At 46.1% G+C, this 13658-nt stretch overlaps 1 protein-coding gene across 2 annotated transcripts in view; it reads left to right on the forward strand.

Annotated features, from left to right (window-relative positions):
• The window catches only part of man1a2 (mannosidase, alpha, class 1A, member 2), a 78813-nt gene that overhangs the window by 38706 nt on the left and 26449 nt on the right, over window positions 1-13658 (forward strand). For both annotated transcript variants that reach the window (XM_079733401.1, XM_079733402.1), the window contains exons 4-5: window positions 786-882; window positions 13057-13178. In XM_079733401.1, the coding sequence (XP_079589527.1) occupies window positions 786-882; window positions 13057-13178 (219 nt within the window). The remainder of the gene's footprint in view (window positions 1-785; window positions 883-13056; window positions 13179-13658) is intronic.

Here is a 13658-nt window from a genome sequence, read left to right on the forward strand (position 1 = left end):
ATGGAAAGAGCTCGTCACTTTGGCTAGTGGACAAAAAGGATATTAGTTCCTCTCCCTCTTCTCAAAAACGCCACAATGGCGAGGAGGAGCAGTCAAGATCTCTCCGCACTCTCCCTGCGTTAATGTCCAATTAGTCTGCCAAGGTCCTTGTAGCCGAGCAGTCAACATCCTCAAATGGCTAGGACCGTCCCACAGGGCCTCCGCATATGGCCCTCTCGGAGTCTGATAAGGCGTCCAATCAACATGCATCAAAGGGTGGCAGCACGTGCCTAAGTGTCCATGTCCCAGCCTGTGTAAACGTGATGTATTGACCTCAGTGTTCACGCTTTGGACGTCACGGAAATGCCAACGCCAAGAAGAGAGTGAGGCCCGGGCACGGCTCCCCGTGAGCCCAGCTAGCCGCCCGCCGCAGGGGGAGGGAGGGGGGGAGGGAGAGAGGGAGAGAGGGAGAGAGGGAGAGATCTGGAGGTTATTTTCAACATGGCTGCCTTGGTCAATAAGAGGCCAGAAAGACCGATGGACAGGCAGGTAGAAAGTGAGACGGACAGGCCGAATTGTGCCCTGTTTAACGGCAGTGTGTGAAGGTAGTTCTATCTCTTCACTTTATACACTTTGGCTTTGTGCTTTGCATGTTAATGAGCATGGCGCCTAGTTGAACATGTGTGCGTTCAACTAGCTTTGACTCTAGTCAAACCCATACTGAAAACGTGTTGTGTTGATGTGCGGCTCGGTCTATTCTCTGTAAAGTAGTTGCATTTCAAGTGTTGTGTGTGATTGTGTTGCAGATGATGAAGCACGCCTGGGACAGCTACCGACAGTACGGCTGGGGTCACAACGAGCTGAAGCCCCTGGCTAAGAAAGGACACACCACCAATATCTTCGGTAAGACCTCCTGATAAACTCACAAAGTCACAGAGAATTCATGCATTTTTCCAGCTGATATCTGACTGTATATCGTACCATTAAATAAATATCACAAATATCATGCACTGTGGGATGAATGCTAACCTGGGGGGTTACTCCCTGGCTACCTGGGACCCCATGTCGCAGCACTGTGGGCTGAATGATAACCAGGGGTATTGGTCACTGCTCTGTGATACCAGGCTCCCACTATCTCCTCTCTCTCCTCTCTTTCTTCCGTTCTCCTCTGTCCCTCTCTCCTCTGTTGGAGGAGCACTAATGTTGATGTGGAAGACAGATATAAACTGAGCCATTGTCTCTAGAGAGCTAGCTGTTAGCAATTCAGCACAGGATATAAGGCATCTCCTTGGAAGGAAGGAAGAGATCAAACCAGAGGGAACCAGAAACAGGACCACCCTACACAGTGACAGGCAGTGCCAGCTAAGTAGTTTATGCTCGCTCTTGCAGGTGACCTCAGATTGCATTTGAATACTCAATGAGTCTTTCACAACGTTCTTGTTGTGGAGCGTGACAATCGAGACGAAAGATAGAAACAGACTGCTTCATGTTCATCTAAACTTTCCTCTAATCACTTACAGGGATAATTATATAGCTAGCACAGAGGAATTGGAATTTGAACAGCACTTGTACTCAGATGATGCCCTAACAGTGTTACAATATGGTCAGAAAATTATATCCGCCTACTCAATAATAACGGTGTCTGTTTTTGAGGTAGTATGCACTGAACAGGCAAGGTTAAGTCAGGTTCTGGAAGACCAACACCCTTTAATATTTTAACTTAGTACATCTTTACAAAAAGTCATGATTGATTTGCTTATTTTGTAAAATGTAGTTAATGTGATTTTACAACCAATCCCAGATTAACGTGGGCTTCAGTACATTACTGGTTTGGAAATCAGGGGGTGTTTATTTCAGAGTGATTGTTTTCTACATAATCGCTGTTGGTCTGACCTCACTAACGGGACACGCTGGCCATCTGTACAAGGTCTGATGTCTCCTGTTACGTGTGCCTTTGATCATATTGTGTGGCCTACATCTGCTGTGGTTTCAGTGATCGATCAGATAAAAGACTTCTACAACCATTCTCCTAATCTCATGCTGTCTGATGCAGAAACTCCTGCTCATGCACACATGCTCTCACTCTTTTATTACACTGAGGTGATGGTCATAACAGCTTCCATTGATCCATCTTGAAAGCATTTGACCTGCGCCGTGAGCCTAGGTTTCTAGTAGGGTTGGGCGTGATTAATCGACGATCGACTAATTGATCATTAGGAATTTCGTCGATTTTACAATGACAATTCGTAGTGTTGTTCAGCAGAGAAATAGTCCGCCAAAGGCGTTGACGTTGCTCAGCAGCCGAACACGCTGGGGTTGATAAATTACCGGATTACTTGCAGAGTGATAAGAAAGAAAATATCCACTTTCCTTGACAGTGGTCCAGTTCGGTGTGCATAAAAGTACAACCAATTGCGAACTACTGCAACTGCTGATGCCATCTCTCTAAGTTAAAAAGTAGCCGCACCCACCCCAAACCAATCGGAATAAGTGTGTATGTCGATTATAGCGGATTACACCACCTCTTCTATTCTATTCCGCATGTAATTCTATTCCGGTCACAGTTGTATTCCGATTAGCCGTGTTTACATGGACACTTCTGATCCAAGATGGATCCTAGATGTATTCCTATCATGCAATCCGAATGTACTGTATATATGGCATTTACAAAAGTGGTAAGCGTAAATCCGTATGTCTCTCGCGCATTCTTGTGTATTCTGATTTAGGCGTATATATGATCATTTTCTATTCCGATTGAGCTGTTCTTCCACTTCTAATTGGACCAGAGGTGTCCATGTAAACGAGGGAGAATTAACAATCAATTTTCATTGCATTTTGAATATAGCGTATAAATAGTTCATTTTAATCTAAAAATATTAATGATTAATCGAAAATGTATCGCTAATTCTCCCGACGATCGACTAAGACAATTTAATTGAATGCCCATCCCTAGTTTCTAGGGAGAATGAGATGTTATCTGGGGCTGTGCTGTTCTCACGGTTGCCTCTAGATATCCCCAGTGATATTTAATGCCCTGAAGCACCGGTCCGACTGTCGATCGGGCCTCCGATGTGTGGCCTTTGCTGACTGTCTGGGGTATTTGGTGACCGTCTGGGGGCTCTGGTGACCGTCTGGGGCCTTTGGTGAGCGTCTAGGGCCTCTGGTGACCGTCTGGGGGCTTTGGTGACCGTCTGGGGCCTCTGGTAAGGGTCTGGGGCCTCTGTTAAGGGTCTGGGGCCGCGTCTAGGGCTGCGTCTTGGGCCTCTGTTGAGCGTCTGGGGCCTCTGGTGAGGGTCTGGGACCTCTGGTAAGGGTCTGGGGCCTCTGGTTAGCATCTAGGGCCTCTGGTGACCGTCTGGGGCCTCTGGTGAGCATCTAGGGCCTCTGGTGACCGTCTGGGGCCTCTGGTGAGCATCTAGGGCCTCTGGTGACCGTCTGGGGCCTCTGGTGAGCATCTAGCCTGGGTTTCTGCGGCGTGCCCCACACCTTTGGCACTAGTCTGCCCTTGTCTGCGTTTTTTTTCCCGCTCTTGTTTTTCAGCCGATTTTTGGCCGATTCAGGAAGTCTGGAATGGAAGCTGCCTATGGGTGAAATCACTTTGTTTGGCTGTCGGCTTAAGCGAATCAATGCATGTGAAGATAAGCAAAACTGGGCAAAGCAGCAAACGACTAGGTCAGGAGGGCACCTGCTGGGATGGAAAGTTACCTCCTCTCATGCAGGCGCAGAGCCTACCTGCTAGTTGGCCATTGGCTGTAGTCTTTGCGCTGTGTTGTAGGGCAACTTTTTGGCCAAGAAACAGGTGACCCTACGCATGGCAGCTCGTTCATTGACGTTTCGGGCCTTTAAACACACTGTGCTGTTCCTGGAAAAATGTTCTCAGGTGAGCGGGTCAGTTTTCATAGATCTATACGGTGAGACTTGTAAGCCCACACTGTTCTCTGTCACTACTTTCTCTCCTTCCTGTTCCTCTGTGGTCCGACAGACCAAGACACCTTCTGTGGGATCCCCACAATACTTGTTTTCCAGGTTCATTCACAGCACAATCATGAAAGGTTCTGACGTGGGTTAATTGAGTCACTTTGAACCATGTGCTTTAATCTTAAAGATGCATTAGTAAAACTGAGTAATTTTAAGTAAGATTAAATTGAGGAATTTAATCTGTGACCTTTTAGAGTGGCTCTCGTGGATTACTTTCAGTGGATTAAATTCAGCCAACTAAAATCATTGGGAGATCTAGTGTTAAGTCTTCTAAAACCTTCTGCTGTGACATGTGGGTGCATGGCTTTGGCAGCTGAATACGTTGTTGTCCTGTCTCCTGGATTATCTCCTGGTTTCAGTTCTACCTTGCAGAGCAGCATCGTCCCACACCACAGAGCCTCTCTCTAGCCCTATTGACACCATCACAGAAGGTGAGCCATGGCTGTGTTGGAGAGCAGGTGGTACCAAGCTGGGACAAATGGTCATGGTCAAATTACAAATAAGCATGGTGTATTGACCATAGAATCACACGCAGGCCTGTTGCTGTCATTGAAGCAAGGAATAGATTCCATGATAGTTTGATTTGTATGAAGCTTTCGACTAGTGTTGTTCACATTCTCACTGTAGTCCACAAACCCCCCAAACACCTGATGATGAAACACAGCTTTGATCACCAGCCACCAACCATCAATATGAACCCACTAAGTAGTGGAAATGCACGCACGGACACACACAGACATACACACACATACATGCACACTGCTTTTACTACCATTGCCAATATTGGTGTGTTTGTTGTTCTCATTAATGATCAATATCTAGGCCACATCTAAATGTAGTCTCCTGCCAGGGAAGAAAGTAGTGGTGCATTCTGGGAAACCCAGCAAAAGGCTTGAAAAAGCAGTCACCATGGTAATGCGTCCCGGCACTGTGCCGATGATTTGGTGGCAGCATTAGAGAGACGATGTGTATGGAGGCCAGAAGGAAAGTGTGTGTTTCTGAACCTGGGGAGAGGGAGAGAGAGAGCCTTGATTCCACCAGAGAAAGGGAGAGAACAAAGGTAAAATAGTGTGAAAGGAGAGGTAGAAGAGAAAGGGGGAGTGAGCAGAGTGGGGGGTTTTTGGTGTGAGATAGAGAAAGAGATGGAGGGTGTGTGATTTCATGTGAGGATCTATAAATGGAAGCCAGCCAGGTAATGTGTTGAGCTGAACATTTTTCTGAGCGTGAAACATAGCTTCTAGGCTCTAGCCCAGCCTGTGCATCTTCTCCTAGAAGGGAGTAATGTGTATTCAATATCTGTAGGGCTGCAGAATGAGGAGGCAGAGAACCGGTTTATGATTGTTATCCCGTAAGCCTTCTCGTCTCATTAGTTTCGTTAGTGTTGAGGATAGCTGTACCTATGACACTGACTGCTGACTACTGACTGCTGACCACTAGAACTGAAACCAATTGTTAAACTGAACCCAATTCAAGAGATGCCACTTTCTAGAAGAGACCCTAATATAAGAAGGGATGCTTATTCCTAAGCAGTAGCGTGTTTCAGCCTGGTAGCCAATTAAGATTCTTCCTCTTCCTTGATCGCTAGGGGATAATGGCTAGATGAAACTCTGTCTCCGCCTGGGTGCCAATTCCACCCGATCACTCCATAACCTCATTACCACAATCCGCCCCCTTTATTACCACCGACCTCCCCCTTCACTTCGTGCACCAAACTATCCTCAGCCCGCTAGTGCAAAGATAAAATATCACGCACACACGCACGCACACACGTATCCTCACGGTGAATTGAGTTCCCGGGAGGTTAATATCGTCTTAATGAAAGTGTTGATTTCCCTGGTTAGAGGGGTTGCACAGAGCCAACCTTCTCTGCTTTACGATGACAGTGACTCTGTGCCAACCAACAGGTTCTCGCTAAATCCGGGGGTAAACTGTGAGTATGGAAGTATCCGGAAGCTTCTGTACAGAGGCAGATATGCTTGTTAGCAGAGCAGTGAATGGAGGTCTTTTATGGGGCTGGGAGATTAGACATTAGGGAGAGGTTAGAGCAAATGCCACAGGGCCTGAAGCAGCCTGTTATGAGAGAGAGGGAGAGAGACATGAGATGGTTCTGCTTGGGATATAAGCATGTTTATAAATGCTCTGGAGCTATTCTGACTAATGGGGGAGAAAACGGTGCAGACGCAGAGTTAAAGTGACTACTCTGTCTTTGTGTCATTATAACATTGAGGCTGCATGCCGCTGTAAGTGCATTTGTGAAGTGCTTTCCCAGTGCCTGTGGCAACTCAGAAACCAATCCATGTTCTGCTTCCCATAACCCCATGTACATCCACATTCACATGCAGACAGTAGTTTGAGCCAGCTTGTTGGGAGCGGTCTCTGTTGGGGTGTTCTGCTCAACAGTTGCTTCGCTACATTAGCCAGAATTAAACAAACTTTTTTCCCAAATGTAAGCATCATTTATCCAATAGCCAAACCCATCCTTTTTAATTACCTCTGGGGAAAGGCATGATGGCGTATAGTTGTACCCTTATCGCAGCCCTTCGGCCCTGTGGAGCTGGATTCAGTGAATGGAAGGCTCACTTCCAACAGGATTGCAACTCTCTCAAACTTCACGTTGGCTCGTCGTCATTCGCTGCATTCCCTCCAGAATAAAGCTTCAACATGGCTGCCAGCGCCCAATCGGGGGGTAGGAAAGTGGAGGATTGGCCGAGAGCTGCAGGAATGTGAATAAGCCCTTCAAAGACAAGGGATGAGGCTACCTTGTTAGTCACTAACCCTTCTGTTGTGAAACCCTATCTGCCCAAACAGGGAAGAGATAGTCCGGACTAATTGGGACCGACCAAGTTGTAGCTATCACCCAAGCATCCATCTAGCATAACGGACACTGTGAGGCTGTGTATTAATGTTGATATAAATGGGCTATTACTGGCTCCAAGGAGCTGCTTTGAGACGATGCAGGGGGCAACTCTCCAGCGGCATGGTGGGTTATTTAGATATTAAAACAAGGTGTTGTGTGTGCCCCGGGGGATGGTCCCTGTGCGGCACAGCCTGGTGTTTCGTCCCTGATCCGGGTGATGGGAGTACGCCATCGCTTGGTAAATATTCATCAGCCTCTGACGGCGACCGGCACAACTCTGCCCGCGCCTGGGAAAACAAGACTGCACTGCAATTGTAATGGATCAGCCATCAGCCATTGGTTTATTCGCTGTATCTTTTTCACTGTCCTCAATGTCGTTAATACTTAGGGTACAGCTAATGCGTTGATAAATACTTGTCGTTTTTTTATCCTTACGATCACTTCTTTTATGTTTGGAAGTGTTGTCTTGGAAGTTCCTCTTTATGTCAGCAGTCGTGCAGTGGTGCGTTGTCTGAAAAGGCTCCCTTCTCCTTATGCGGCCTGCAGCCCCTTTCAATGCACACCCCTCCTATAGCTACAACCGTTTTATTCAATGTCATGACGTCACTTCAATGAGTAATAAACAGCATAGTCAAATTATCGCATTAATGGAAAAGGATCAATCTTCCTTCGGTCAATTGTTTTATAGGCCTGCTCTAGGTGTAGGACTACATCAATGTTATCATTAAAACTCACGTTATTTCCAGAGGGGAAATAGTATTTGTATAATCTGGTCGTGTTACAATTTCTATCTGGTAATTCTCCACTCCCTCTATTGCTTTGTGACCGTACATTCACTCCCAATGTCGTTTTGTCCATAAACTGCGTATGGTTTGCATACAGATTCCTTTAAATAAAATGTGGTTTAAAAAGGTCGCTGTTTTTTAAATACTAATACTGAAATCCATTCTTTCAAGACTTAGTGCTTTGTTGCATTTGGGTTATTTTGGGGAGACCTCCAAAGGAAGTAACCACATTCATTCGTAGTTTGAATTGGACCACACTGATGAGATGACAGAGTATTCTCCTCAAGATGAGGTAATTCTGTGAGGCGCTGCTCAGACAGCCCAGCATGGAGCCTTGTTCAGCAGGCCAGCCTGTACTGGATCCTCAAACATTTCCAATCCCTCTCCACAACTTAAAAGGCGCTGATGCTCACGCCCAGGTTTGGGTTGGAGTGTCAAGGCTGGTGCTTACAACACCCTGAACGTAGACATCGCTAGGCTCATATTTGCTGACCTCCGTTGGAAATTGCGAAGAAATGACTGAAAGGTTTCACTGTTTCACAGAGAAACTTTCCCCCAAGTCTCTCAGTCTAGCCCACTCCTTTTACCGCAGCCACACTAATGTAATCTTCTTACCACTTCAGAAAAGCATGGTACACACTTTTCAGGGGACACAGGATGGTCATTCCAAAGACCATCTCTGGTTTAACAGTATATAAAGTAGAGCCCAGACCATAATAAAGCCTAGATAGTTTCTCCCACTCTTCTGCTGTCAGCTTATCGTTAGTTACTTTGTTCCAGTGTCTTTTATTGAAAGCCTATCAGGAGAGACATGAGCAGATCTCCAGATTAACCATGGTCCTTCATCACATTTATTTTCTGATTCCTTCTAGACACAGGTAAATGTTATTCATCAGACCCCATTCCTTCCCTTCACTTTCAACCTCCCCAATCTTTGGGAAGGTTGTTCATTTTGACCAGAACTAGGTGAAAATAGAAATCTTAATTAAATGTCCTTGCAGTGCCAAGAATGTTTTAGTATAGCGTTGGGACATTTGCAACTTTTAGCAGCACCTGGAAATTGTAGTGTGTCTTGCACACAGTGGGTCTGAATTTGACTTCACTACATGTTATTCAGTGCTATAGCTGAAGCCATTTGAAGCTGTCAATGTATTTTAAACTCGATAAGCTCAAAGTTCAGATGGAATCCAAAGAATCTCAAAAGTGAACCACACCACACGCTCATTCTCACATACAATTCAAAACTATAATAATGGACATGTTTGAATGCTTTAAAACAGTTTCCACTCAATATTCAATACCCATTCATTGTAATTGAGATCTACACAACTAAATACACTGTTCTGAAAGGTAGCACATTGATTCAGACTACTGCCAGTTGCCAGTTCTGACAGATTTCCCGTCAACATAAAATGCTAATCCCAGGAGACACATCAATGAACTTCTTACTGCCTCCGTTGGACAGTTAGTTTGAGCGGTACTCCTCTATTGGCTATTTCCTGCTTAACCTCTGTGTACCTGGGCTGAAAACAGATATACAACATGCATGTTCTATTTCCCCTATGAGTCCATCTCTTGATTTATACATATTCCTACGTGGCACCCCACCAAATCCAGCCCAAATGGAGAGCTCAAGGTTTCAATGCCTTGCTCGCGGACCCTCAAAGCGGTTAAAATATCAACATGACCATCTTCATGTTCTTCACTTTCCACACAGAAAGGTTCCGTCTATTACTGCAGTGAACACTGACCCCTGCGCCAACATGTACATAAGTGTACATGATAACATAATATCATAACAAATACATTACTGTAATGTGCACTCTGTCACAGTCACCACATTGCAATGGAAACCATCCTACCAGTACTGGGTCAAAGTATCATTTGAAACATGTTAACATGGCAGATGTTTCACGCCAAAAGGGTTTGTGGGTCGAAGCTGGTGGCTGTTAGTCTGGGGGAGGTTGGTCTTCATTTAATGAAGCAACAGGCTCTTTAGGAACATGGCCTCAGGTCAACATGGACCCAGAATGGTGGTAGAGGATATTGGGGTTTCAATCTAGAAGTATCATAACTGCATCGTTACCGAGCCCATGTATCGAGATGCGTATCAAATTGTCCTTGAGAGATGCATATCCCTACCTGGGAATCAAAATGAATCGTTAGGTTTACCCTGACAGAGTATTTGACCTTGTGGGAAAACCTCAAGAAGATGCATTAGTGAGTGTCTGTGTAAATCGACCAAAACATATCTGATGGGGCGATACTAAGGTTGAGGTAAACCTGACCTCTTTACTTACGGTAACGTCAACTACTCAAGGAGATTCTAAAATGAGGAGGTTGAAGGTCTGGGCTTTGGAGGGAGATAAGAGGAGATGCAAGACATTGAAGAGATAGAGGGAGATAGATAGGGGGGAGGGAGGGAGAGAACGATACCATGTGCAGAACCAACAGAATCGACGATGAAGCTCTTCTGTCCCGTTTCACTGCCAAATTGTACCCTGTTAAGACAACAGACACGTGTGTGCGTATTTGTGTGTGTGTGAGACAGGTATATGAGCTGTCTGGTATAAACGTATACAGCAAGGGGAGACGTGCTGATATCACTATTCAGCCTCCGCTCTCCCGGTCTGCTGATCTGCCAGCATCGAGAGAAGAAGATTGAGGAGCCACACGGGGTGTGGGGGTTGTGTGTGTGTGTGTGTGTGTGTGTAGTTGCTGGGTGAACTGTGTGTATCTCATTAGCTAGGATGCTTCCTAGATTTGCAGTAATGTCAGGGGATATGAGTGGAAGAGTTGCCTTGCAGTAGGAAGCATAGGAAACTAGTCGGTCTAGTCTGGTTCCTCAATGGAGGATATACCAAATGGCCCGACTGCTGATATCACTGGTTCTCTGGACCAATAAGGTTTGAGCATTAGCACTATATAATCATCCCCAGCCGATAAAATCATCATGTTGGTTGGGTTAGCACCAACTCTCATCATTCCTCAAAATCGGAAGATCTGTGTTTCTCCACTTGCCCATCACCCCTCACTTCGTTGGAGGGTTTCTTTGGCCCAGGGTTAGGGGCATGCTCAAATGACTACTGAATATGGGCCTGATAAAGCCAACAATATAAAGGGGACTCGGCTTAAATAATGGATATCACTGGAAAAGGTTGTTGAGCCTGAGGAGGTGGCATGCTAAGGGCTTACTGGAAGGGAAGAGGGGGGTTGGAGGAAGGAGATGGGGAAGGAGAGAGCCTGATAAATGATGCAAAACTGAGTATTAACAGGATTTAAGTTCCCCAGCCGAGATGGACCTCTGTGGATATTGCTTTGGCTCCACCATGACACCCAGAGTAAACAAACCTCATCCCAGCCAATTTGTCTCTGATTAGCGGCGCCTGCCACCTCTCAGCCAATCGGCTCCAAGTGCCAATTCGGGCTCATTTGCAGTGGGCTTGGCGACGTTTGAAATGCCTCTGGTTGGCTCAGGAAGGGGAGGTAGGGTTTGTATGGAGCTTGTCAAGTGAGAAAAGTATGCAGGTGGATGACGGGTGTGACAAGAGTGTGCTGAGAAGTGATAAAAGCCCTGCCACTGCTTCTCCCCCGTATCCCTCCCCCCTGTATCCCACCCCCCCCCGTGCCAGGTATCCGAAACCTTGCTCCCCCTGACCCCCGGGACTTCACACACATGTTGGCGTGTTAGTTTACGGGTGGTCAACCATGGCCATCAAGGAGGAGATGGAGGTGTGGGTGGCCGAGCGGGGGGCTGGTTTAAAGTCCAACAGGAGCAGCACTGGGAAGAGATGCAAGCAGCAATCCTCCAATGGCACCTTATATCTCACTGATTGTTCTGTTGACGTGTCAGAGACATTAGGTAGAACTGACAAAGAGGAGCACACACATCCGTGTATTTGGTGAGCATGTGCAGTCCAATACCCGGGGGACTTTTAAAGCGAAGTAAGAAATGAAAAAGTGCAAACCATGGTGACTCCATGAACACCTTCAGTAAGCCCTTCATGGAACAAAGGATTAAGAGCGTTTGAATAAAAAAAACAAAAAAGGTTTGAGTTGATTATTCTCTCGGAAGAGACTAGGCTTCTGCTTTGGACACAGTAGTGGTTTCAGGTTCCGTATATGTCAGCCATGGTTAAATACCTTATTTACACCCGGGCCTCCACGGCTATCCCTTACTTCTCATGGGGTAATTTTGAATGCGGATCATTTCTAGAAATGGAAAATTTAGTGGAGTGTAAAGACGAGGTAGAATTGCTCCATATTGAAGTCTGAGAAAGTAACCTCTCAATCCCCTATCAATAGTGCTGAGTCAATTGGGTTTGGTGGCCCTGGACGTATTGATCAGAACAACTAGTGAGATAGTAGAGCAGTTTGAGTAAGATTCTGGTTAAAGCAGAATGATTATTACTTGTATCACTTCCTAGTCCTACTCCATTTTTGTCCTCTCCTTGTTCTGTTTTTTTCTCTTTGCATTTCCTCTCTACCCGCTGTCTAGCCTGGCTAACGCCAGACCTCATCTCAATGTAGATTGAGAGGGAACCACACATTCCACATTTTCTTGTATTTGAGGTGTGGTTTACGATTGCCCGGAGCCGTTTATTGGGCGCTACAAATGTCTATCATATGAGTCTGACCGTAGCTCACAATCATATCAATTATACCAGATAGCGTATGTAGAGCGACAGGAATTAGATGAGGTAGAAGACGATGGGTATGTCGCATAGACGTCGTCATCGTCTTGCCGTCCCTCCCCATTCTGTGATTGGTTCCCTATCTCGGATCCATGGAATCCAGGCTGCCTAGCAGCGCGAAATGATATTGCGCGCAAGGCAGCATGGGTAAACCCAGGCTACCCGCTCCCTGTCTCGCAGCAACTGTTTGATTTCTAACCTACACTCATGCACACACACGCATGCTAGCTCACACAGATGTGCACACACATATATGCGCACACATGCCTGCATGCACCAACACACGCACTCAATGCCCCTTGCCTCTGTCAGCTGGAGGGAGAGGGAGAGAGAGAGAGGGAGGGAGGGAGAGAGAACCCACCTGGCCTTATTTCCTCATTGAATTTAGGGACAGAGAAGAAGAGGAGAGTGACGGATAAGTGAAGCAGTAGAGAGGAACAGGCATGTTTGGTGTGGGCTTCTTATGAGCTCCAATAAGCAGTTGGTGAAAGAATTTGTGAAAGAGAAAGAAGAAAAACCTTCCAGTTTTTAGAAACAGCGTCTCACGCTGGTTACCGGGTAACACAGCCACTACACTAATACATTGGTAATGCCTATCTAATGGGTGTCTTCACCAGTTGTTTTTGAGCTGATGTTAATAGATGAAGCATTATCTTCCTTTAATGCCTTTCAGCCAACAGTGTCCTGCCCCCTGGAGACCCTTTGCAGTTTGTTTGGATCATCAGTTGAGAGTGTGTAACCAGTGTGTGTCTTTGTATTGCAGGTAACTCCCAGATGGGCGCGACCATCGTGGATGCCCTGGACTCCCTTTACATCATGGGTCTACACGAGGAGTTTAAGGACGGGCAGGAGTGGATCGAGCAGAACCTGGACTTCACCGGCGTGGTCAGTAGAGCCCTTTGACCTTTACTTCAGAACACCTTCCAGATTCACAGCTTGATCCAAGATACTGACAGACAGAAGCTTTCAGAGACAGAGATATGATGCACAGATACAGAGTCACGACCCCCATTGAGAAGAATAGAATGAGATGAAAACACATGGGAATAGGGAGCAGTGTGGGTGATCAAACCATCGTGACCCTCTCTCCGGGCTTCACGAGGCATGGGTTTTGTATACAGAACCAGCTGGCACTCAACACCCTACACCATCCTGTCCAACATTCATCCAGACTAGAGTTGCTGACAGTTACTGCCTGATTTCAAATCATTCTGAAAAATCGGAACCGTAATACCTTCCATTTCAAACTTGGCCAAAACTGTTTTCACCGTCTGCACACGGAACATAACTCCAGCCACAAAGACTGGGCCTATAACTGCTCAACTGTATTCAAAACAACATTAACAGCTGTTCTTGATGAAACTT

The sequence above is a fragment of the Pollachius pollachius genome (assembly GCF_949987615.1).
Source record: "Pollachius pollachius genome assembly, chromosome: 3".
Classification (NCBI taxonomy): domain Eukaryota; kingdom Metazoa; phylum Chordata; class Actinopteri; order Gadiformes; family Gadidae; genus Pollachius; species Pollachius pollachius.